General features: G+C 37.7%; 2 protein-coding genes across 4 annotated transcripts; one reads left to right on the top strand and one right to left on the bottom strand.

Annotated features, from left to right (window-relative positions):
• The first annotated feature begins 7631 nt into the window (after window positions 1-7631).
• On the top strand, window positions 7632-13303 carry LOC115988963 (transcription factor bHLH162). 3 transcript variants are annotated; one of them, XM_031112603.1, is made up of 4 exons: window positions 7632-7911; window positions 8030-8368; window positions 8462-8582; window positions 10799-11054. In XM_031112603.1, exons 1-3 carry the CDS (start codon window positions 7792-7794, stop codon window positions 8543-8545), a joined length of 543 nt encoding a protein of 180 aa, XP_030968463.1. In that variant the 5' UTR covers window positions 7632-7791; the 3' UTR covers window positions 8546-8582; window positions 10799-11054. The 3 variants fall into 3 exon arrangements, with proteins under 3 accessions (XP_030968463.1, XP_030968462.1, XP_030968461.1); XM_031112602.1 differs by lacking the exon at window positions 10799-11054 and adding an exon at window positions 12915-13303 and having other exon boundaries at window positions 7633-7911; window positions 8021-8368; XM_031112601.1 differs by having other exon boundaries at window positions 7634-7911; window positions 8021-8368.
• Window positions 13304-20795: 7492 nt separating this feature from the next.
• Window positions 20796-24243, bottom strand: LOC115990473 (60S ribosomal protein L12-3-like). The gene is made up of 2 exons (XM_031114303.1): window positions 24103-24243; window positions 20796-21188 (listed from the first exon to the last, which is right to left on the bottom strand). The coding sequence occupies exons 1-2, from the start codon at window positions 24241-24243 to the stop codon at window positions 20796-20798; spliced, it is 534 nt and encodes a 177-aa protein (XP_030970163.1).
• Window positions 24244-25904: the final 1661 nt, after the last annotated feature.

The raw sequence follows: 25904 nt of genomic DNA on the forward strand, positions 1-25904 counted from the left end.
TTCCCTCTTTGGTCTTAGTTCCGTAATACAACTAAGCACGACAGACTAACATTTTCTCCTTTAATCTTATTGATTAATTATCGGTGTTACCTTTTCTTTTATTATCATTTCTTCTTATAATGCATTTTCTATTGTTGTGCTGCTTTTTTCTTTAATTGGGAATTATTTGCTTGCTTTGACTAATAGTAAGCTTTTCCTTTATTGTTGTTATATTATACTTGCTTGTCGTAACTCTTTTGTAACAATTTCATCTGCCATGGGCATGTGACCAAAGTTTCAACAAAGGGGTTTTAGTTTGCACACAAGCCGATTCAAGGTGAGTTGCAATTGGACCGGTCCTGACTCTCCTACCCAGAACCTTTAGGCCATAGTGTGGCAGGAGGTAGCCTAACCCACAATCTCAAAAAGGCTCACCACACCTTTCAGTGAAGCTTTAATAGGAAAAAAATGGTTTGAATTGAACTTACTGGAAATTTTAGCCAAAAGAAGAAAGACTACTTGATAAAATTTAAGTCAAAATGAAAATTTATTAGAGTTGAACTCACATTCATATTATAATTAATTTAGTTTGGATTTTCTTAATATAGATGGAATTTATATTTTGTCAAGAAGGGTAATAAAGGGTCACTGTTCACCAAAAAATAGGTATTAAAGTCTTATAAATTCACAATGTTACAAAAAAGTTATGACTTTGGCACAATGTCCTCTAAAATGGGGAGAGATTTCTTTTTTTTGATAAGTAACGAAAATTTTATTAAAAAACTAAAAACAGCCAACCCGAGTACATTGGGAATGTACTATGGGGGCATAAATCAAAAACCAAGATTACAACGATCAAGTAAAACAGGAAGGGAAGAACAAGAAAAATGACAAAAGACCACACTCCAATCAAGGAGAGTGTGTAGAAAAAAAGACTTAATCTCTATCATAGAGCGTTCACATCTCTCAAAGCTTCTAGCATTCCTTTCACGCCAAATACACCACAACAGGCAATGAGGCACTATTCTCCACAACTCTATATTTTTATGTCATCCAAACTTACCCTACCAAGATTCAAACAACCCAATAACCTTCTGAGGCATAACCCAATGAATTCCAAACAAACAAAACACCAACGATCACAACTCACAAGCAATGGGGCAATGAAGAAGAAGATGATCCACTAACTCCCCACAATTCTTGCACATATAACATCAATCCAGAACTAGCACACGTCGTTTGCGAAGGTTATCTGTTGTTAAAATCTTACCTAAGGAAGCAGACCATGAAAAGAAAGCTACCCTTAGAGGAACCTTCGATTTCCAAATCATCTTCCAAGGGAAGGATAAGATGGTAGGAGGGTAGAAGGAAAGATAGAAAAGATAGAATCCTCTAACCTTAAAACCTCTACTCCTTGCTGGCTTCCAACACACTCGATCCGAACCCAAACCCCGTATCGTCGAAGAGTAGACCATATCCATGAACAGATCAAAGGATTCTTGTTCCCAATCTTGTGGAGGACAACAAAATTTGGCATCCCAATGAATTCTCCCACCAGACCAACACATAACCTTCGCCACTGAAGAATCCTTTGTTCTACTAATACAATAAAGTTCCGGGAAAGCCTCTTGGAGAGTAAGATCTCCACACCACACATGCTTCCAAAACTTCACTCTAGTACCATCCCCCACATCATACAGAAGTAGTTTAGAAAAAATCATTCAACCACTCCTAATATGTCTCCACAAACTAACACCATAAGCACTAGTCACCTTTTTCGTGCACCAACCACCCCAATCATTCCCATATTTCACCTCAATAACCCTCCTCCAAAGAGCATCAGTCTCCATGCCATACCTCCATAACCATTTTCCTAACAAAGCAGAATTAAAACTCCTCAATCGTCTAATACCTAATCCTCCAACCTGTAACGGCTTACAAACCTGAGCCCAGCTGACTAGATGTAATTTAGAGTCACCATTAATACCACTCCACAGAAAATCACGTTGTAACTTCTCCATACGATTTGCCACCTTCCCAGGTAAAGGCAGCAGGGAAAGGAAGTATGTAGGTACGGAGGAAAGATTACTTTTGATAAGAGTTACCTTACCCCCCTTAAATAGATACAACCTCTTCCACCCTACTAATCTCCTTTCCATCTTCTCCAAAATAGGATTCCAAATTGATAACTCCTTATATTTAGCTCCTAACGGTAACCCCAAATATCTCAATGGAAGAGATGATTGCCTACACTCCAACATCTCCACCAGAACATCCATATTGTGCACCACCCCTATAGGAACCAACTCAGATTTCCCCAAGTTAATCCTTAAACCTGAGACCTCCTCAAATCTAGCCAGAATTGCTTTCAAACTAGCTATTTGCGTAGGATCAGCATCACAAAAAATAAGAGTGTCATCAGCAAATAAAAGATAAGACACCATCACCGAGTTATCAGCCGTATTACCTACAGAGAAGCCTAAGAACTGACTAGTAGTAGCAGCCACATCCAACATACAACTCAAACCCTCCATAAAAATATCAAATAGCAATGGAGACAAGGGGTCCCTTTGCCGAATCCCCCCTAGAACTACCAAAGAAATCAGAAGGACTACCATTGATTAGAATGGAGAATTTAATAGTAGAGATGCAACACATTATCCATTTTCTCCATTTCTCTGAAAACCCACACTGCTGAAGCATATACATTAAAAAACCCCAACTCACATGGTCATATGCCTTCTCCACATCCAACTTACACAACACTCCAAGAACACCTGACTTCAATCTACTATCAATACATTCTGAAGCAATTAGAAATGAGTCCAAAATTTGTCTCCCTTTCACAAATGCATTCTGTGAATCTGAAATAAGCCCAAGTGCCACCCTTCGAAGACGATTGGCCAACACCTTAAAAATAATCTTATAAATCCCACCAACTAAGCTAATAGGACGAAAATCCTTGATCTCCACAGCATTCACCTTTTTGGGAATAAGAGCAAGGAAAGAAGCATTAAGACTCTTCTCAAACACAGCCTGAGTATGAAAATTTTGAAACATTGCCATAATTTCAACCTTCAAATTACACCAGCAAGACTGAAAGAACGCCATAGAAAAGCCATCCGGGCCAGGAGCCTTATCACCCTTAAAATCACTAATCACCCCAAACACCTCTTCCTCATCAAATGGCCTATCTAGCCAAAGAGCATCTTCCTCCGAGATACAAGAGAACTCCACATCATCTAATAAAAGTCTATGAGCCACAGTTTCAGCATATAGTTGTCTATAAAAATGAGAAATACACCCTGCTATAGCCTTCGGATCTGAAGACAGTTCTCCATTGAGAAATACACCCTGCTATAGCCTTCGGATCTGAAGACAGTTCTCCATCCACCGTAAGCCTATCAATGGAATTAAATCTTCTGTGAGAATTAGCTATACGATGAAAGAATCTGGTATTCCTTTCTCCTTCTCTAATACAAAGGACTCTAGACTTCTGCCTCTAACAAATTTCCTTCATCAAAGTAACTTTTTCTAATTCACCTTGAACTCTCTCCAACTCCAGCCTTTCCTCCTCCAATAAAGCTCGACTATCCTCAATCTTCTCTAAATCACTAAGCTCATGCCACAATTTTCTCACCCGATCTTCAACATTTCCAAAAACCTCCACATTCCATTTCTTCAAGTCATTTTTCAAGAACTTCAACTTATTAGACAAAACAAAACTCGGAGCTCCTAGGACATTATAAGATTCCCACCTAGATCGCACCCTCTCCACAAAACCCTCATCTTTAAGCCACATATTCTCAAATCTGAACGGCCTCCTACCTCTCTGAAAGGCAGCCCCCTCAAGAACAATCGGGAAGTGATCAGATAACAGCCTAGGCAAGCGTTGTTGAGTGACAGATGGAAGCTCATCCTCCCAATCTGTAGAAAACAAAAATCTATCCAGCCTAGCCTTCGAAGCAACTTCACCAGTATTAGACCAAGTGAAAGGTCCCCCTTGAAGTGAAATATCAATGAGGCCTTGCTTAGAAATAAAATTGGAGAACTCTCGCATAGCAGCAGTAAAGGAGGTAAAACCAGAACGCTTGGAAGGAAACCTTACCACATTAAAATCACCACCCACACACCAAGGAACATTCCACCAACTGTTCAAACCAACTAATTCCTCCCATAAGAACATTCTGTCTCTCACAGAGTTAGGAACATAAATGCCAGTAAACACCCAGACAAACTGATCAGTCACATTTGTAAATCTATAAGACACCGAATATCGCCCCACAGCTTCCTCCACTTTATTCACAACCCTTGTATCCCACATCAGTAACACCCCTCCAGAGGCTGCACAAGAGCCTAGATAAGACCAATCAACATGTTGACCCCTCCACAAACTGCGAACCACAGCTCTAGTTATCAACTCCATTTTAGTTTCCTGAAAACAAATAACATCTGGCCCCCATCTCCGGACCATATTAAGAACCTAAAGCCTTTTATCCCTATCATTTAGCCCTCTAACATTCCAGGAAATAATTTTCAAATTCATTGATGAACCACCACAGCCTGCTCCTTACTTGCATTCCTTGATTTCATTGAACCAACCTCAACATTCATAGAGGTCAATAAATTTTTCAACTCTCGCTGACCTTTCTACCCCGACTTGCCATGCTTTATTTGATCATCTACTGCCTTAAGCTTTTTATTCTTTTTCCTGACCTCTATAGCTAGCAGCAATCCCGTAATCTGATCCTCAAAACCTTCCAAAGAAGTGCCCACTGATTTTCTAAAAGCCTTAATCCGATTAGTTACCCATTGTGATAAATTATTACCATCAACGGACTCCTTACACCCAACCCCCAGCTCAGAACTACACTCCAACTCCAAAGGAACTTTTGTGGCCAAAGGTACCACAACTAAAGGCTTGCCACTACAATCCCAAGTCATCGACCTCTCATCAAAATCCCACATCTCCTCCTCTTCCTCATTAACAATAGACAAAGAATCAACTACCCCATCACAGTCCTCTGCCTAGCTAACCATCTAACAGTCATTGATAAAAGAATCATTGCCTGTTACAGTCTCTAGATCAGTGACTGAGTAATCCAATACACTCTCTGGAGATCGATATAGAGATAGCGGAATCACTATTTGTCGACCATCCTGCAATTGTAGCATCCACTCCTTGGAATTACCCCATGATTTGTCCAGCTCACTGACTAATTCCCTAATAATGGGAGAAGCATTAGTTACCACCTTACAGTCAACAGCCTCATGCACCGTCGCCCTTACCTCCGTACCCAAAAATTCTTCAACCACATCTTTCGTCGCCGCCAAAGATGATGACTTCTCCACCAGCTTTTGTACTGAGTCCCCTAAAAGCAACACCTCCATCTCCGTCGGCTCCAGCAAGGGGCATATCAGAGCTAAGGGTGATGAACCCAGCTCGAAAGTGGCCTGGACCACTTCCGCTACCGGTATCGGCAAGGTGGGGGGTTAGGTAAGCCAGCTCAGGCTCACCTGGACGCAAGACCCACTCCCTCCATGAACTTTCGGTGCCGATATGGAAGAGATCAAGCCCAAGTCAACCACCGGAGCCATCGCCGTCCTCTTTGTTGGTAGAGAATCAAGCACCGAGCTCGCAGAAAGCACACAAGCACTCGTACCATAAGATATGGAGCTCGGGCTTGAGGTGTTTGACTCAACATTACCATCTTCCACAAATGGGCCCGTAGAACTTGGGCTGGGTTTATTATGGGAATGCTTGGAGCAAGCCCTTGCCTCAAAAGAAAAAGGGCTAAGCAACAGTGGGCCTGAGCAACTCTTATCAATACCCAAACAAGGTGCATGGGCTTCTGAAAGCCCATTGTCCATTTCCTTAATACCAACCTGGGCAGAAAGATCCTCACGTGCCACCCATTTTCCAGCTTGCTTATCACTCCTAAAACGTTGCCAAGACACCCGCCTCTTACGAAATTCATTTACTTCCATAATCAAACCTTTCCTTAACCAGCTAGACCTCCTAATTTGATGCTCCCTACCAGAATCACCCTCTTTGAAATTCAAATTATTCAATCTGAAATTATTTTGTTCCAGGATTTTCTCCTTAAACTTAGCATCTCCATTAATACCACGGTGACTCCCCTCCACACCACCTACGGCAATCGGTATAGCCTTATCAGTCGGAACTTCAAAAGCCACCACCTTAATCCCAGTTTCATCTCTCGGATGCGGCATAGTGTTCTCCACTACTTGAATCTTCTTTATTTCTTTAATGGAGGGCTGGTGCGAATGCTTCCTTCCCTACATAGACGCTTTTACCGTTTCAACAAATGACCGAAAAGGGTGAATCTTTGAACCCAACTTAGACTTGTACGGTAAAGTTTTTGGACCACCCAACGCATAATGAGAAGGTTCAAGCATTCTTCTTAATTCAATTCCAAAGGCCCTCCAACCTTGTTGTGCCTTGCCTGCAGGAATAATGATCGATCTTCTCATCCCGCCAACTTTTAACTCTGTTACTAACAAATATTGCCCAAATGAGTTAGAGCCCCGTTGTACTGTGTATGCGGTGTCTCCTTCCCTGAGCATGAAGAAGTGTTTGGGGTTAATCTCAATTACTATGTGTTCCAGGCTTTGCATTAACCATCGTGCTGCATTCTTACCCATAAAGACTGATTGCATGAAATACTTCCCCCGTTCAAAGATCCTAAGGGAGAAAAAGTTCCCCCCTTCCTCAACCACCAATTGAAACAACTTCGATTCAATGAAAAAACTGCGAAATCCACCCATAACAATCCAAGACAGACATAAAAAATAACCGGAAACAATATTTCTGACTAATTTGAGGTAGCTGGGCCTCTCTAATGGATCATACTAAGGATTTTCTTGACATGACTAGAGATGACTTGGGGAGAGACTTCATTCTCAAAAATAAATAAATGGGGAGAGATTTTGGATTAGTTTAAAAGAACATTTTATTTGTGGACTTTCTTTGAATATGTAAACACTTTATAATCTTTTATTGATATTAGTGAATCTATCTTCTGCAACCTTTAAACGTAGGTTTAAGGCCACCAAACTAAGTAAATTTTTGGTGTTTTTTCACTTATGTGTGATTGTTTCTTTTTTCGTTTTGTTTATGACTTCTATTTCAAGTGTATAATAATTTTCAACAATAATATTGTGTGAGTACCTCCAAAGACCTTTCGCACGAACGTTCTTGCCCAAATGATTCTAATAGTTTCCTTTTAAAACTTTATGATACCCCAGAAGAAATAATGTAATTTGTGAAGCAAAGTCAGTCAATTTCTACCAAATTTATATACATTTAATAAAAATTAAAAAAAAAATCAGAGTAGTTAAAGTTTGAAAATTTTATGACAGGTGTTAAATTAATTAATAACGACATAAGAACCATGTGATAAATTACTTTTGACAGTTTACTAAGGTTGTTAAAGCCGAAATTCATACAGTTCCATTTCATATATATATATATATATATATATATAAATATGATATATCTCAAATTTAAACGGTCAAAGATGGTCACACAGGGCTGTGAAAACTACAGCATCTAGCCCCACCACTCTCTCACACCGGCAAACCTTTTCCAGCAGCATATAATAAGAATATTATTTAATTTTCCTTTTTTTAATTATAAATAAAATGTGATTATTATTTTGCTTTCACCTTTGCCTTTGTATCAGAAAAAGCAGTTCCAACAAGTTAAATGACCAACGGCTGCTGAGGTGTTGAATTTGATATTGTGTTTTCTGCTAGTTAACTCGGTGTATCTTCTAGCTCGGCATATTGATGGAGAACAACCCTAGTTCATCAAGAACTGACCGAAAAACCATTGAGAGAAACAGGAGAAATCAGATGAAGGACCTATACTCCCAGCTTCATTCTCTTGTACCCCATCAAACCTCAAGGGTCTCTCTCTCTCTCTCTCTCTCTCACACACACACACACACAATACACTCACACGCACTATACACATATATACATATATAGCTAACAAATTAATGCTGAAATTTTGAAGGGGCTGCAGGAAGTGACATCGCTGCCGGATCAACTAGATGAAGCTGCAAACTATATAAAGAGGCTACAGACAAAGTTGGAGAGAATGAAGGAGAAGAAAAACAATCTAATGGGAATTCATGAAAAGTCAAACGCAAGCACCGATTGTGGAATGACGATGGGTTTTAAGCCACCACAAATTGAGATTCACGAAGTGGGTTCTGCTTTAGAGGTTGTTTTAATAACTGGGTTAGATTTTCAGTTCATGTTCAATGAGACTATTCGCGTGCTTCATGAAGAGGGAGCTGAGATTGTTAATGCCAGCTTCACTGTTGTTGAAGATACAGTGTTCCACACAATTCATTCTAAGGTAGCTAGGCAATTCTCTTTGTTTAAATCTTTTTAGAGACTGTCGTTTGCTCAATGAAAAATATGTAAGACTATTTTTGGCTTCAAATTGTAGGTTGGGGATTCTGCATTGGGTTATGGAGCTGCAGGCATATATGAGAGACTAAATAAGTTTGTCAGTGATGCCAGTGGAATTTGAAGTACGACTGTGTTATATTTACTCATAATATTTACATGTAAGTTTCTAACTAAGTGGATTAAGTTTTAATACTCCCTGCTGTTTGGAGATCTTTTGTTCTTATGTTTTTGCACTTTCTTTTTTGTGAATGCAAGTGAAAATTAAAAATCTTGGCTAACTGTGTGCTCGTATCCACCCACTAAACAAGCAAGCTCACATTATCTTTCCTTGGAGACTAGGTATATGGTTTAGCGAATCATATTGGATAAATTTGCTCCTGATTTTCCAGATCCATGTAATTGTTGAAAAGGGAATCAGCATGATGAGTCAGAAGATTTTCAGCCAAATTGACACAATAATATATAAGCTCATAATACTTAAACAAGAAGAGATCAAGATACATTGGTTTGAGATTTTTTGTTTGGAAGATCATATGTGTGTGTAACTTCTCTACCAATATTTGGATTTATCCTCTATATTGCATTGTCTATATTTTTTATTTGCTAAAATTGGTTTTGAAAGTTCTGAGTGATGCTACAATTGTTAACAATATAATCTATATATTGCATTGACTATATTAATTTCAATTACAAAATAATGTGTCAACTTTTAGATAAAAAAAAAAAGTAATTCAAAATTTTATTTATTATATTGTTGATGTGACATTGACATATATTGTTATATTTTCCAAATTCTTTATATATCCTTTTAAAATATTTTCACATTTTTGTATCATGTTATGAATTTCATTGAATGAATCCTTTGGGAATCTAAAATATGAAGGAATTTCTCTATTATATTATATGTTCACTAATATCAGAAGAGTTATGTGGCTTGGGGGACAATTGAATTAGTTGTTTGGTGGTTAGGACATCTTATTTTTGGAGATAATAAAGAGCATGTAATGGTCTCAATTTGGTATTAGACTATGTTGATGTTATATTATTTAATAGGTGACGATCTAGCAGGGTTCAGTGGTTGAATTTGGAAGATGAGAAAGGTTGAATTTGGAAGATGAGAAAGTGCTCATATATATACTAATAAATGAGCTTGTTTAGGTTGTACTTGTCTTAGCTAACTTATTGACATTGGAGGTTAAATTTCAGCTTTTGATATGGTTTACTGATTACATGAGGCTTTTGAAGAAAGAAAGGTAGGAGTGGTACTCAAGCCTCGATATGTCTTCTAGCATAATTTATAACTTCTTGCTTAGTTATTCTTTCTTGTGCTCATTGATATCTTCTCTTCTACACATTTATCCTTTTTCTAATATTTGTAGTGTTTACGTAGTCAGATATATGGTAGGGGTGTCAATGTTTGACATGACTCGCGAATACGACACAGATTTTCGCGGGCTAGGGTTGGACTTTAGTGAGTTTGAGTTATAAACGGGCCGACCCGAAAGTAATACGATAAGAAATGTGTCATAAGCAAGTCAACCCGTTTGACCTGTAATAGACACATTTGATACGTTAATTTATTTGTGTCAACTCGAAATGACTCGTTTAACACAATCTGTGTAACTCGTATAGCATATAAATATTTATTTTATTTTAGATTTGTCAAATACCTTTTATAACCAATCTATATTTTAAACTTAAAAAGAAAAGTAAGTAATTACAAAAACTTATAAGTGATATAATTGTAAATTGAAACTTTACAAACCCCATGAACCCTAAATCTCTAAAACTTCTTATAATTTGTTGAACTATATTATTTTGAATGTGGGTTGAAAAATTAAAGTGTATGCACTAATTTTGGGATGTAAAGAACCATATTTCTATATGGATGTTATATTTAATATTAAGCGGGTTGAAATGAGTTTTATCATATTCGTGTAAACTTAACATGACCCATTTATTAAGCATGTCAAGTGGATCAGATCGTATCAACCTGCTTCATTAATAAGTCAGGTTAGGGTTAAAGGATCATGAAACAATTATTAAATGTGATTTGGATTGAGGCATTTAGTCAAATACACAACCTTGACACGATGGAAACACAACTCATTAACCCGAATTGACATCCCTATTATAAGGTTTAATGTTGTGCTTAAACCATATGAAACCTATCATAAATTTGAGATTGATATTGGTATCGGGTGTTTGTGGGGGTGGTGTTAGAATATGATATAGGGCGTTAGAACTTAGAATATGGTCTCGAAGATAGTAGTTGTACAGACAAAAGTTTCTTAGTTAGGGACACTTCAATGCATCAAATACTTCAGTTTGAAAATTTGACAATAATTGAATTGATTTCCTCCTTTCAATGTAGAATTGGTCAAAAGTCGATCTGGACGTGAGGTCAATATGGAAAATAAGGCATCCCGTGAAAAGGTTTAAGGAAGATGAGAAGGTAAGAGTAGCAAAGACTTGATAGAGAAACACATGATCTTTCAATGTATCAAATATGACTATAGTTATTGGTCAACCTTCAGTTTTAAAGCATTGGAAATTGTTTCAAATTTCTTTTTTACTTTTTTACTTATTTTTCTTGGTATGGAATGAAAGTTTAAGTAATTGATACTCAATTTTGAAAAAAGTAATTGATACTCTTTACCAAGAAAATAATATTGTATTCAGTGTTCTCTAAAGAATAAGAGCTTAAGTGATCTTATACTATATAGAGAGAATATTGTAAAAATGTTTGGTGAGTTTAGTCCCAACGATCCAAATTTTCTATATTCACAAAGGAAAAGTAAGGTAGCAAAGACTTGATAGAGAAGTTACACACACATGATCTTTCAATATATCAAATATAACTGTGGTCATTGGTCAATCTTTAGCTTTATAGTGTTGAAAATTGTCTTAAATTTTTTTTTTTTTTTGACTTAAAAACTTGTTTCGTTTTCTTGGTATGGAATGAAAGTTTAAGCAATTGATACTCAATTTTCAAAAAAGTAATTGATACTCTTTACCAAGAAAATAATATTGTATTCAGTGTTCTCTAAAGAATAGGAGCTTAAGTGATCTTATAGTACTATATAGAGAGAATATTGTAAAAATGTTTGGTGAGTTTAGTCCCAACGATCCAAATTTTCTATATGCACAAAGGAAAAGTAAGGCGGCAAAGACTTGATAGAGAAGTTACACACACATGATCTTTCAATATATCAAATATAACTGTGGTCATTGGTCAATCTTTAGTTTTAAAGTGTTGAAAATTGTCTAAATTTTTTTTTTTTTTTGACTTAAAAACTTGTTTCGTTTTCTTGGTATGGAATGAAAGTTTATGTAATTGATATTCTTTATAAAAAAGCAATATTGTGTCTAGTATTCTCTAAAGAATAGGAGTTTAAGTCTTATACTATATAGAGAGGATATTGTAAAAAGGTTCAATGAGTTTAGTCCTAATGATCCATATTTGGTCCAAATGGCCCCTCTATATGCACAAAGGGAAAGTAAGGTAGCAAAGACTTTATAGAGAAGTTACACACGCATATAATCTTTTAATGTATCAAATATGACCATGGTCATTGGTCTACCTTCTGTTTTAAAGTGTTGAAAATTGTCTCAAATTTCTTTCTGACTTGAATAATTGTTTCGTTTTCTTGGTATGAAACGAAATTGGTATTCTTTATCAAAAAGATAATATTGTATCCAGTGTTCTATAAAGAATATGAGTTTTAAGTCTTATACCATATATATATATATATATATATGTGTGTGTGTGTGTGTTCATAAAGGAAAATATTATTAGGAGAACATGAAATAAGCTTCTGCACTGAATAGTTTAGTAGCTCTTAGTTTAGAAGAAAAACTAAATTGAAAGTATAGGGCTACTACCAGCCATTGCAACGCAATGAGGATAGCAATTTTAAATACATCTCAATCTTTTTGTGCCTTTATGTTTGAAAATATTTTACTTCAAAACAAACAGAGTGTAAGTTTATGAGAAAGATGATGATTTTGTTTAGGATCGTGTACTCTTCAAATTCTTGATCACAATTAGATTTTTACTCTTCTAAGTTCTAATGTTGCATTCAATGTCTTCCATGTCTCCCTCTCCCTTGCAACAATATCCTTCAGTTCTCTCTCTTGAAAACTTTGGCATAGAGAAAATAATAATATGCATAAGATATGTAAGATTATTAGAAATATCAATAGAGGACTAAAGAAGGGAAAAATAAAAGAGAAACACATTAATATTAAAAAAAAAAAAAGGTGGCATTATATTCATTGAAAAAAACTAATTTCTCAATAAGATATGAGAACATTATAGAGAGAGGGAAAAAAATAAGGTATGTTGGAAGAGAAAAATAAAAAGCACAAAGTGGAAAACAAACAAAAAACAACTCAAAGAAATTAAAAGAAAAATGAAACCCAAGGAAATTCATATAATGTTCGTTCTTTCCCTCTGCTCTCTTTTATTAATTCTCTCGTTTTGCAAGGTGCTTTCTAACACTTGGAGGGCTTGTTTATTTGCGAAGATGACTAAAGAACAATGTCGGTTTTGAGGGATGCATGCAAGAAATAATTTTGAAAAGACAACAAATCCAAGATTGCACTTTTCTTTTTCTTTCTATCCTTGGTCTTCTCATAATGATGTGTATGACTCATCCAAATAAGAATAGTGATTTATTTGTATGTCAACAAATAATTTAGGTCCCAATGTCATATTCAAATAAGGCAGCGTGTGTCACTGAGCTTCTTAAATCATTGACTAATTCTTTCTCAAGAAAAAAAAAAGTTTACTACTTATTTATGATCCCCCTGAGGATGGAGATGAGCCCATTATTGTATATAATCACAAGTTATGAGAGGGCTGGCTCAATGCAATGAATGCATTGTGGGGGGTATAAGACAATAACTTTAAATGTTACATATTTTTTAATAATTTAATATAACTTTTGATATCATTTTTTTCATTGGAATCCTGTTTTTCTTATTTTTTGATATGCAATTAATTAAGTTTTTATTTTCAAGTTCCACTAACATTTCATTTTCAACTAATAATATATTAATACAACTAATACACTTAATTTTTTTTAATGAGTAATGACATAATTGATCTTAAATAAAAAATTTATCAATAAATATAAGTCATCAATATCATAATAAACATCATGTTTGAGAAAATATTCAAGATGTAGACAATACATTTTCAAACTATAATTGTTTAGTGATTTTAACTTAATTTATATATATATATATATATATATATATATATATATATATATATATTTATATTTATATATATCTTTATATTTTTGAAATTGTTCAAACCTACAATGAATTGAAAAAATAGCTTGATTTATTATATATAAGAAATAATTAATTATATATTTTTTTTGACAATTTTTTTTTTAACAATTAAATATTATATACTAAGAAGATAAAAGCGTGGATGTAGACCACCTATATAGAAGTGTATATTCTTCTCAATATATATATATATATATATATATATTTATATATATGAGTGTTTATATCAATAATGAAGTATATAAAGAAATTGAAGTTGAAATTTTTTTTTTTTTTTTTAAATTAAGAGATAAGTATGGATAGCCAAAAGTCCATTGGATTACTCTTTTTATTTTATTTTTTATTTTTTCAAATAAGAACTATGCTACCTAATACCTACGTCCTCATCTCTTCCTTATCAAAATGTATGGTTCAGTGAGAGGTGTGTGTCCTATCTACCACTAACTACCAAGAATAAAACAATAAACTAAAACGAGTCAAAATGCCAAATATGGAGGCTGAAGGGAACGGCCCAACAAAGAAGGAGGTCCTAAGGTCCAAAGACGACCACAAAGAAGAATTAAAAAAATCATTGTTTTTCTTAAAATGGAAAGTGTGGCAAAATTTATCAATGGGAGAGAGAGAGAGAGAGAGAGAGAGATCTACCCTTAAAGAAAATGAACCGTTCACATCCAACAAAGAGTTTTAGTTTTTTCAGTTTTTTCTTTGATAAAAAATTATTTTTTATTTATTGGTTAATTTTTGGTGTTTAATTAATATTCCCACGGGTTAAGACATATCTCTATTAGTTAAATTTTGGCGGTGGTTAAACGATTGTCTTGCTTTCCTATATGCTTAAGCCGACACTGAGTTATGAATGCCACCCATGATTAATGAGATTTTAGATATCTTTGTTTTTATTTTTTATTTTATTCATAGAGTAGGTATCTTTTATTAGTTGGAAATTTTTATTTAAAAAAAAAAAAAAGCGTCTTATTTTAACAATGCCATGCAAAGTCATCGACCGGATCCCATTCCACATTCCACATTATAAGAGTCTTGCTGCTTACTTTGATGGACATGGGAGCGGATTGAGTTCGTGGGTCTGGTTCAACTTTGTGGTTCGTGGGTGGCTTAGTTCGTGGGTCTTTGTAGTGGTTCAGCGGGTGTGGCTAGGTTTTGGTGGGTTTGTGATTGGGTGGTGAGGGTTCTGATTTGTGGGGATTGTGTCCTGGTGGCGGTGATGGTGATAGTGGTTTTGGGTGCTTATTTTGTTTTTGGTTTGGTGGGTTGTAATTTAGAGGGATTGTGATGGTTGGGTGTTGCAGTCATGGGTGGTAGTGGCTGTGGTGGTTTCCGTGGTTGTAGTGGTGGTTGTTATGGGTGGTTGTGGTGGCGGTGGTTGTGGTTGTTGTTTATTATGTTGGATATATTATTTTATTGTATTATTAATATTATTTTAATGTGTTGTATGATAAAATAAAACCATTAATGTAGGGTGTTTTGTAAAGTGATAAGGTAAAATAGATAAAGTAAGATTTTGAATTGCTAAAAGCTAAAAATTTTAGCTCCTTTGATGTGAATGCTCTAACCCATTTATCTTTGCTAAATGAGTTGGACTTCAAGGCGTGAACAAATACAATAAATATAGATTAGCTACTCTCTCCTTCATTAAGATGGCAGAGCACGTAATCAAGTGGTAAGATCATTCAACGCAAAGTCATCAGTCTCTCAATTTTAAAATTGTTAAAGCTGATGATGCTGAAAATCGTCAGTAAGTCACACAGTCCTTACATGCTCGAGACAATACCTGCAAAACAAAAACAAAGAAGACCTTGTAGAGAGTACCGATATGGTATCGGCCAAATACCCTCCGATAGTCAAGTTCGAGAACTTTCACAACTCTAGAGTGCCAGAGCTAGGAGAAATTATGCGTACCTTGGTTTGTGAGGGTTTTGGGGTTTTTATAGTAGGTAGGGTTGACATTCGTTCCTTAGCATAGATGGCTTTTCCTTGTGGGGAAGATCTTCATTAATGCACGCATCTTACGAGATCCTTTCCTTGTAGGAATCCCTCTGATCAGGGTTAGTTGTGGAGCACAAGATGTTTCCTTATATATTCATGTGTGGGGGCCAAGCAAGGCCACGTCAGATCCGTCAAAGGTTTACCCATCCCCTTCAGCTTACTTCTGTCAGCTTTTTAGCCCGTCTATGCATCTAGGTCGTCTCATTCCAGTGTCACTGATCTCGAGGCGCACCCGTTGGCCTTAAGGTGGAACCATCGGCTTTATGGTGTTGTTTACGAGTGCACAAGGGAGGTCGTTGGGTTCATTAAGTTCGTCAGCATTGCCTTGCATTTACCAAACTTTCAGAATTACCCTTATCAACTACCCTGTACTCCATAGCTCCGTCAGCTAAAGCTGATGGGTTATGGAGTTTGATTTGTAGCCCTTTTATTATTATTATATATATAAATAAATATATATATATATATTATTTTATTTTATTTTATTATTTTTCTTGAAAAAGGAGGGGGCATTTATGGACGATTCCTCAAGCAGCCATTATTAAATGCCAGAACACGTGGCATAAGCTAGTTGGCCTTGTTTCTGGACAAGAGTTTCGCTTCGTCTTCCGTGCATTCTTCATCCTACATATATCTCACGTCCTCCTCTCATTCCTTTTGTTTCAACTTTGCTGATCTTAAGAAAGAGAGCTCATCATTTTTGACTTCCTTGCTTCTGTCAACTTACTGATCTCGTCACCTTTGTTGCCACCATATTGTTGAGGCCGTCATTTCTCAAGGAACCGTCTATTAACTTCGTAAGTACTCTTTTCTTTTATTTTGTCTCACCTTTTGTTTTCACTCTAGTTAGTTGTTAATTCTATAGAAGGACCCGTCAGTTTTAGGTTCTTAGAATACCTCCGTTGCTTGTAGGTGAATACATGTCAGGACATAGTGAAGCGACGAGTGAGCAGTCGTCAGTCCGTGAGGGAGTGGACTACGACGAAGTATTCCCATCGGGTCATAGGTCCAAGGAGGGCTTATCTTGGTTGTTAGAGAGGGAACCGTCCACCTGATCACCTTTTGATGAGGAAGAAGACTTCGATGGAGATGAAGTAGAAGAAAGAGAAGGAGATGAGGATGACGAGGGTGAAGGAGAGAATGAGGGGGAGTTTGAGGTAGAAGACTAAGATGAGGATAAGAGTGACAGGGGACCTTCTATGGAGGGAAGCTCAGGGAGCTCAAGGGACGGTCATACTCGTTCCTTCATTTTCCCCAAAATTTGGATTGTTAATGACTTTAAGCCAATGATGATGGCCAACATTTTCAAGAATTTATGGGACCGTTATCAAATCCCCGATCACATCGCAATCCGTCTTCCTGGGAAGTTTGAGAAGTGCTACTCCGAGAAGACCGCGGATGTCGGCATGTATGACGCCATGTTCGCGGCAGGGTTGAGGTTGCCACTGATGGCCCTACACCATTAGTTGGCCAATTTTTTAGGATTGTCGGTTAGTCAAATTGCTCCCAACGCCTGGAGGATATTTATTAGAGATGAGATCCTGTGGGGTCATCTTAGTGGCGGGAACTGTCAGCTAACTCTTGACGAGTTCTTTTGGTGTTATAAACAACAACACATTATCTCGTCCCAAGGGATATATCACTTTGTGGTAAGGAAGAAGGAGCTTAAGTTAGTGTCAGACATGCCTGACTCCAATAGGAATTGGAAAGGCAAATACGTTTTTGTCCAAGGGACGGACTAGGTGTGCCGTCAAGAAGAGTGGGTGACGATACCTCATGGCTTTGACAATACTTGGGGCATCGTTAAGGATTCAGGTTTAGTACCGTTTACATCTTCCCTTTTCTTTCTTTATATGTTTCAAGTTTTTAATGTCAGCTACTTTTCTCATTTTCAGCTAGTGCTCGTCCACATATTACAGGCGAGCAAGAAGCTTTCATCCATCGGGTTACAGAGATCCCTTTGGATGGGCGAAGGTGCCAGGACCTAATTACCCTCGACACTTTGCACGCTTATTGTGGAGGTCCTGAGCCAACACCAACAGCTCGCAGATTAAACACATACTCCCGTCGACATAAGTTATATTTATTTTTTTCGTTCTCTCTATTTGCGTTTGCTTATCTAACACCCGTCACTTATCCTTCATAGAGATGGAAGCAGCAAGGCAACGAGCTCTAGTAAGGGTAGACGCAGCGAGCAAGAAGAAGAAGGAGAAGGATGGGGTCTCCTCGTCAGGTCCCAAGGATTTCACTAAAGTGACGTCCAAGAGAAAGAGCGAGGGAAAGGATGACCATCCTCTTAAGAAAGGACTGGTCGTTCCAACAGGCGGCAAGCCAAAGAAATCGTCGCCTCTCAAACCTAGCCATGGAATTGGCAAAGGTTTGATGACATCGACTAGTCCCGTCACTCAAGGATCTGTCCCTCGTCTTCTTACTAAAAAGGAACATACCGTTAAAGTGATGGGCTCCATCATTAAGGACACGGACGTGGATCCTTGTGCTAAACAGACGATGGAGGAGTTGGGGGCTTCAAGCCTTTTTGACCTTTCACGAGTACATCTCTTCCCTTCTTTTCCTTTTTTCTTCTTCTTTACTGTTCAGTAGCTAACGATTTTTTTGTTTGTAGGTGTCAGTTTGTATGAAGGCACTTCAAGATAGGAGTGCCACTCAGGAAAGGGTGACCAGTCGTCTGCGCAAGCATAATGAAACCTTGACTAATAAGCAAAAGCAGTACAAGGAAGCCTTTCGTACTCTCAATAAGGAGGTGAAGGAGCTAACCGAGAAGTTGAAGGAGGAGGGTGCCAAGAGGAAAAGGGAACAACAGGCTAAGGAGGCATTGGAGAAGGAGCTGATAGCTCTTCTTGGGTAGGTTTGAGGCGGCAAGGGTTGATGCCATCACTGAATTCATGGCTTCACAGCCTTTCATTGACGCTTGCCATGTCTACTATGGTGACAGGTTTGAGGATTTCCTTAAGCAGGTCAAGTCCATCTACCCACACTTGGATTTATCCAAGGTCTTCATGGATGACCCGTTGCTGTCAACCCCTGCTGGTGACACCGTCTTTGAGGATACCGACGACTCCACTAAGTCCGAACAGGATCCAAAGAATGATGGTATTGTTCTTGCTCAGCCTATAGTGGAGAAGACCGTCATTCCTTTGATCCCGTCAACTAAGGCTTAAGATGCTAAAAATCTTTCCACTCAGAATGCTCAAGATCCTCCTTCCAAAGATGACGAGAACCCTCCAGCTCAGGATGTCAGGGACCCCTTAGCTTAGCTTTTTTGTTTGTAATGACAACTTTGTTATGTATTTCGTCCAATTTTCAGACAATGCTTAGTGCCCTTCTGTTTTTTGGGCCTTGTTTGTAAAGATTTTACTTTATTTATGGTTTGTATATTTTTATTATTTTACATCCATCGCTTTTGAGCATGTGTGTTCGATCTTTATGCGTATGTCCCTCAATTCTTGTGCCTATGTTAGGATGTATTCGTCCTTTAAAGAATTTGATAACTAACTAGGAGGAATCTGTTGGCTTGTAGACTATGTAATAACCCCGTCCACTTGTGGACTTGAGTAATTTCAAGGCATCCTTATGGGATAAGCCCATCCACTTGTGGTCTTTATAATAAACCCGTCCACTTGTAGACTTAAAGAATACGAAGGCATCCTCATGGGATGAACTCATCCACTTGTGGACATTGTAATAGATCCATCCGCTTGTGGACTTGAAAAATTTAAGGCATCCCAAAGGGATGAACTCGTCCACTTGTGGACTTTAATAATAAACTCGTCCTGTTAAGAACTTAATAATGTAATCATCGACTTAGTAATGAACTCGTCCACTTAGGGACTTGCAAAAGTAGTTTTGTAGAGATAAATATATAAGCAGGTCATATCTAAATAACTCCTCTTATTATGATAAATGCGTGCATAAGTAAAAAATTGTTCTTAAAAAGGATTAAAAAAAAATACTGCCTTTTGGAGAAAATACTGTAAGCAAAATTTAACTAAAATAAATAAACTAAAAATGAGGAGTGTCGCTTTTCCTACTATCATCTATTGGTAGTATTTCCTGAGATGCTCGGTGTTCCATGGATGATGCAGCTTCCGTTCGTCTAGCGTTTCTAGGTGGTAAGTGTCTTTCCTCTGCCATGAAGTGATTCTATAGGGTCCTTCCCAGTTAGGACTAAGCTTTCCTTGGGTGGGATCTCTAGTAGTGCCCATTACTTTCCTCAAGATGAGGTCTCCAACCTTGAAATCTCTATGTCTGACTCTAGAATTGTAGTGTTTGGTCATGAGGTCCTAGTATCACACGAGCCTTTGTTCAGCTGTTGCCCTGATTTCGTCCACTAAGTCAAGCTGTAGACGCATGGCCTCATCGTTCTTTCTTTCATCATGATTGTCCACCCTGTAGCTTATCAGTCCGACCTTAGCCAGATAACTGCCTCGTTTCCGTATGCTAGTCAAAACGGTGTCTCTCCTGTAGGTGTTCGGACTGTTGTCCTGTATGCCCATAGTACGCTTGGTAGCTTTTCCAGCCATATACACTCTGCCCCCTCGAGCTGAGTCTTGATAATTTTAAGCAAGGATCGGTTCGTGACCTCAACCTGTTCGTTGGCTTAAGGGTGGGTGAGGGAGGAGTAGAGGTTCTTGATACCCAACTGTGAGCAAAAATCCTTGAAGGAATCGTTATTGAACTATTTCCCGTTATCTGAGATCAAGACTTTAGGGATCCTATACCCAGTGGCAACACCACGTTATGGTCAGGGTGTTCCCAAGAACACACTGACCTGGAAAAAAAAATTTATATATAATAATTAAATTTTTTTATTTGTTTACCCTTAAAAATAAATTAGGAACTCCCTCAAATTATATAAAAAAAAAAAAAAATCATTTTTTTCTACTTTCAAGCAAAAAAAAAAAAATTGTAACAGAGTAAACAGCAAGCCCACAGATTCTCCAAAAAAAAAAAAAAAAAAAAAACCAAACCCCAATAAAGAGTAAATCACTAAATCAGAAGTCTCAAATCACTAAATCAGAAATCACTAAAGGCTAAAGCAAACCCTAAGCTCCCAGAATCTCCTTCACAGTCCCACTAAGATCCTTCACCATAGACCTAGGCTTCATCACCTTAGCAATCTTGATGACATCGTCGAGCGAGATGTTACCGTTGTGCTTGATGTTCTTCGTCTTCTTCCGGTCACGCTCCGACTCCTTCAGTGCCTTGATGACCAGCGCGGTGGCAATGGGAACCACAAACACCTTGGCCTGACGGTTTTGGACCGTTAGCTTGACCGTTACGCGGAGGCCCTTCCAGTCCTTGGCGGTTTCCTTGGATATGTCTTCTCCAATCTTCTTTGGGGAGAGACCCAGTGGACTGATCGTCGCTCCGACCTCACCTCCAGTGACTCGGATGTACACGTCCACCACCTGTGAGGGATCGAGCTTTGGAGGTATCTTTTAGGCCTCTGGTGGTGGAGCTTAGGGTTTGAAGAGCTTGTATGAAATAGCTATGGGGGGTGCTGTGAAAGTGAGTCAGAGAAACTGTGAGGTATTTCATTTTTCTAACTTTTCTCTCTGACTCTCTCTTAGTCTCTCTCTCTTTTTATATGAAATCATTGAAATGAAATGAATGATAGTCTCTCTCTCTTTGTTCTATAAGGGTGAGTTTAGTTCAGCTTTTTAAAGTTGAGCTTTTTGAAAAAGTTGAGTTTTCAAAAAGTGCATAATGAAAAAGTGTTTTTTTCAAAAAGTTGAGTGTTTGGTAAAAACTATTAAAAAGTGTTTTTTGAAAAAACTGAGTGTTTGGCTAGTATTTATAAAAGTGGTGGTTTGAGTGGTAAATTACCAAAAAAGACAATGTATACGTAAAGTATTGTGAAAATACTTTCTAATTTTTTTATTATAAAACTTTCTAAATTTTTTTTTAAAAAGAATTTTCAAAGTTTCTAAAAAAATTATTTTTTTTTTCACCAATATTAACTAATAATAACCTATCACTTAAGATTTATTGTGAAAATATTATAATTGCATTTCTCAATTTTAATTTCTCATTCTTTATTTTATTTTTCCCTTATTTCTTTACTTTTTTTCTCATCCATATTTCCTTCTTTTTTTTTTCTTTTCTTTCCCTCTTTTTTTCTTCTCCACACACGTACCCTTCTAATAATTTTTTTCTTTTTCTTTTTTTCCTTTTCTTTCCCCTTTTTCCCCTACCCAGACACTCCAGAACATTCCACTTTCTTTTTTTTTTTTTCTTTTTTCCTACTTTCCCTTTTTCCTTTACCACTTCTTCCTCCAGAACATTCCCCTTTCTTTCTTTTTTTCTTTTTTCCTCTTTCCCTACCACCTCCAAAACGTTCCCACTTTTTCCCCCCTTTTTCTCTACCACTTCCTCCAAAAAATTCCAGTTGCCATAGAGCTCTTTTTTTTTTTTTTTTTTTTTTTTTTTGACAGTTCGAAAGCTACAAGGAAGAGAGAAGATCCCTTAAGTCTCTGCCACCACTGGGTTTGTATTTGATTTTGATTTTGGGTTTCGGTTATGGGTTTTCAGTTGATGGTTTAATTTTGAGTTGATTTTCTGTGGATTTTGGGTTTGATTTTGAGTTGATTTTGTTTTGGGTTGATTTTGAGTTGGGTTTGGGATGGGTTTTCCAATGGGGTTTGAGTTGATTTTAAGTTGTTTTGTGTTGATTTTGAGTTATTTTTGGTTTGGTTTTGTTGATTTTGTGTTTGGATTATCAAATGTTGAAATGGGTTTTGTTGATTTTGTTGATTGTGGTGGTAGACCAGTGACAGTTGGGTGGTGCTGTATTTGTAACAACATGGTAAGGGTAGAGCAGGGAGAAGAGATGAGAGGAATGAGGAACAGGCGTGAGAACTGAGAACTGATGAAGGGTAATTTGGTAATTTCCCAACTCACCCCAACAGATATATCAAAATGCACACAGACTTTTGGCAAAATGGCGACCTGAAGAGCTCCTTTCATTTCTTGCGCGTTCTCTTCACAAATATAAAACACAACTTTTTCCAAAAAAGTTGCGTTTTATACTAACCAAATGGACTTTTTGGGCTGGCTTTTTTCAAAACGTGCTTTTTGGGCTGAAAAAGTTGAAATAAATGGGCACTAAGACTAACTTTTATCTGCGATTGGCTGAAACTTTAACTTTATTAATATTTTGCTTGGTTTTTGAGTTTTTGAATTTGGCTTTATCTTATCCGTTGGTGTTGGTATGATATTAATTGTCTCTTAGTGTGTATTGTGATTTGTGATTGTGAAATTTTCTGATTGGCAGCTGGCTCTTGTGATTGGGGATATCAAGCATGAGGCTTGTCTGTTGAGTGGGATATTTGAATTGGGGGAAGTAAATGCACATGAGATGAAATGTGTGCTAGTGCAACTAATAAACAATAATTTAATTAACTAATAATTAATTGGGAAAAGCAACTAATAAACAATAATTAATAATTTAATTAATCAATACATTATAAAAGACAAACAAATTAAATTATGTTAGGCTAAACAACAATTAATAATTTTATAATTAATGAAATAACAATATAACAAATTATAGTTTATAAAAGACAAACAAATTAATGAAACAACTAAATAATAATAATTAATAATTTTATTAATATTTCAAATGAACTTATAGTTTACTGTTTATTTTTTTGCTACCCTGGGAAAAATTCTTGGGAACTTATAGGAACACCTTGGAAAAAATTTCTAGAGTTGCCACTGCCTATACCTGCAGAAGATGTTTCTCCATACAAAGCTTCTCACGTTCTTCTTTGTGCTGGTGGCCAAGGCTTCGGCTTCTACCCATTTGGTGAAATAATCTATGTCGACTGTAAGGAACTTTAGCTGCCGCATTGCTATTGGGAATGGGCCCATGATGTCCAGTCCCTATTAAGTGAATGGCCACAGGGCTGTCATTGGGGTCAATTCTTCCGTCGGCTGTCTGATGACGTTGCTGAACTTTTGACATTTGTCGCAGACTTTGACATAAGTTTGGGTATCCTTCTACATAGTGGGCTAGTATTATCCAGCTTGAATTAGTTTGTGTACCAATGACCGCGACCTTAAGTGGTTCCCGCAGATCCCTTCGTGGACTTCTCTCATGACATAGTCCACTTCTCCGGGGCTTAAACACCTTAGGTATGGGCGAGAGAAGCCTCTCTTGTACAAGACGTCCTTTATCAGAAAGAATCGTGCTGCTTGGACCTTCAACTTCCTTGTGGCTTCCTTACTGTTTGGTAATGCGCTGTTTTTTAAGTAGGAGACTAATGGTGTGGTCCAATTGCTTTCAGAACCTATCTCCTGCACATCGATGGGATCTATTAATGGGGAAAACTGAACAAAGGAAAGTACCTTGTCGGGAATGATCATGTGTTCTGCTGATGCAGCCTTGGCAAGACGGTTAGCTTTCTCGTTCTCTCCTCTAGGGATTTGAACAATCTTGGCCTGTAGGCCGTTCACCCTTCTCTTTACTTGCTCTAGGTACTTCTTCATCCTCTCGCCCTTACATTTGTAATCACCGTTTACTTGGTTTGTGACAACTTGTGAGTCGTAATGAATAACCACACTCACGACCCCTACCGCTTTAGTAAGATCTAGTCCCGCTACTAGAGTTTCATACTTTGTTTCATTGTTGGTCGTAGGAAAGTCGAGACGAACCATGCATTCAATCTCATCCCTTTTGGAGAACGAAGAACAATGCCCGCTCCTTCAGCCTGTTTGTTGGATGATCTGTTCATGTATATACTCCACTGAGGATACTCTTCTGCCCCTTGGCCTTCCATGTTAGTGAATTTCGCAATGAAGTTAGCGACCACCTGCCCTTTAATGGCAGTATGCGGGCGGTACTGTATGTCGAACTCACTCAACTCTATTGCCCATAGTACCATTCGTCTGGCGGCTTCAGGATTGCTCATTGCTCGCTGTGAGGGCTTGTTAATCAGGATGATCACCGTGTGGGCTTGGAAGTATGGCTTAAGCTTGCGGGTTGCTGTAACTAAAGCGAAGGTGAGCTCCTCCATTGGTGGGTACCTCTCCTCTGCACCACGAAGTTCCTGGCTAGTGTAGTAAATGGGCTTTTGCACCTGGTCTTCTTCTTTGATCAAGGCAGCATTGATGGCGGCCGAGGATACAGCCAAGTAGAGGAACAATTCTTCCCCTAGTTTTAAGGGACTTAGCAACTACGGGGAAGAGAGGTAGGCCATCAGATTCTTGAATGCCTGCTGGCACTCAATCGTCCACTCAAAAGATTTCTTCAACGTGTGGAAGAAAGGTAGACACTTATTCGTCAGCCTTGACACGAACCTATTCAGTGCGGCTACTTTGTCGTTGAGGTTTTGTACTTCTTTCATGTTTTTTGGGGGTGCCATCTCTATTATGGCCCGGATCTTGTCCGGGTTGGCCTTGATACCTCTCTAAGACACCATGAACCATAAGAACTTTCTTGTTGTCACCCCGAATGCACACTTGCTTGGATTGAGCTTCATATTGTAAGAGTGAAGGGTGTCGAAGGTTTCCCTGAGATCATCCAAATGATCGTCCTCCTTTTGGCTTTTTATTAGTATGTTGTTAACGTAGACTTGGACATTCCTTCCAATCTGATGTGCAAAAATCTTGTTCATGAGCCTCTGATATGGCGCGCTCGTGTTCTTGAGGCTGAACAACATTACTTTGTAGCAAAAGAGGCCCTGGCTGGTAACGAATGAAGTCTTCTCTTAATCCATTTCGTCCATTTTGATCTGGTTATAACCTGAAAAAGCATCCATGAAGCTCAGTAATTAGTGTTGAGCCCTAGAGTCAACTAGGACGTCAACCCGCGGGTGGGGGTAGCTATCTTTGGGCATGCTTTGTTCAGGTCTATGAAGTCCACCCACATTCTTCATTTCCCGTTGGCTTTCTTGACTATCACCACATTCGCCAGCTAGTTGAGGTAGTAAACTTCCCTAATGAAGCCTTCCTCTTGTAACTTGTGGACTTCTTTTGCTATAGCTCGGTCTCGTTCTTGGGCGAACACCCACTTCTTCTAACAGATAGATGGAAAAGAGGGCAACACATTCAACTTATGTACCATGATCGAAGGGTCGATTCTTGGCATGTCCTTGTGGCTCTAGGTAAATACATCCTGGTTCTATTTGAGAAAAGTCATGAGCGCTTGG

This window comes from Quercus lobata, chromosome 5, assembly GCF_001633185.2.
Source record: "Quercus lobata isolate SW786 chromosome 5, ValleyOak3.0 Primary Assembly, whole genome shotgun sequence".
NCBI classification, from domain to species: Eukaryota; Viridiplantae; Streptophyta; class Magnoliopsida; order Fagales; family Fagaceae; genus Quercus; species Quercus lobata.

Coding starts and splice junctions, on each gene's coding strand:
- LOC115988963 (XM_031112602.1), top strand. CDS start 7,792: ATGGAGAACAACCCTAGTTCATCAAGAACTGACCGAAAAACCATTGAG. Junction 7,912..8,020: donor TACCCCATCAAACCTCAAGG/GTCTCTCTCTCT, acceptor GAAATTTTGAAG/GGGCTGCAGGAAGTGACATC. Junction 8,369..8,461: donor TCCACACAATTCATTCTAAG/GTAGCTAGGCAA, acceptor TTCAAATTGTAG/GTTGGGGATTCTGCATTGGG.
- LOC115990473 (XM_031114303.1), bottom strand. CDS start 24,243: ATGAAGAAGTACCTAGAGCAAGTAAAGAGAAGGGTGAACGGCCTACAG. Junction 21,189..24,102: donor ACATGATCATTCCCGACAAG/GTACTTTCCTTT, acceptor GAGGCCTAAAAG/ATACCTCCAAAGCTCGATCC.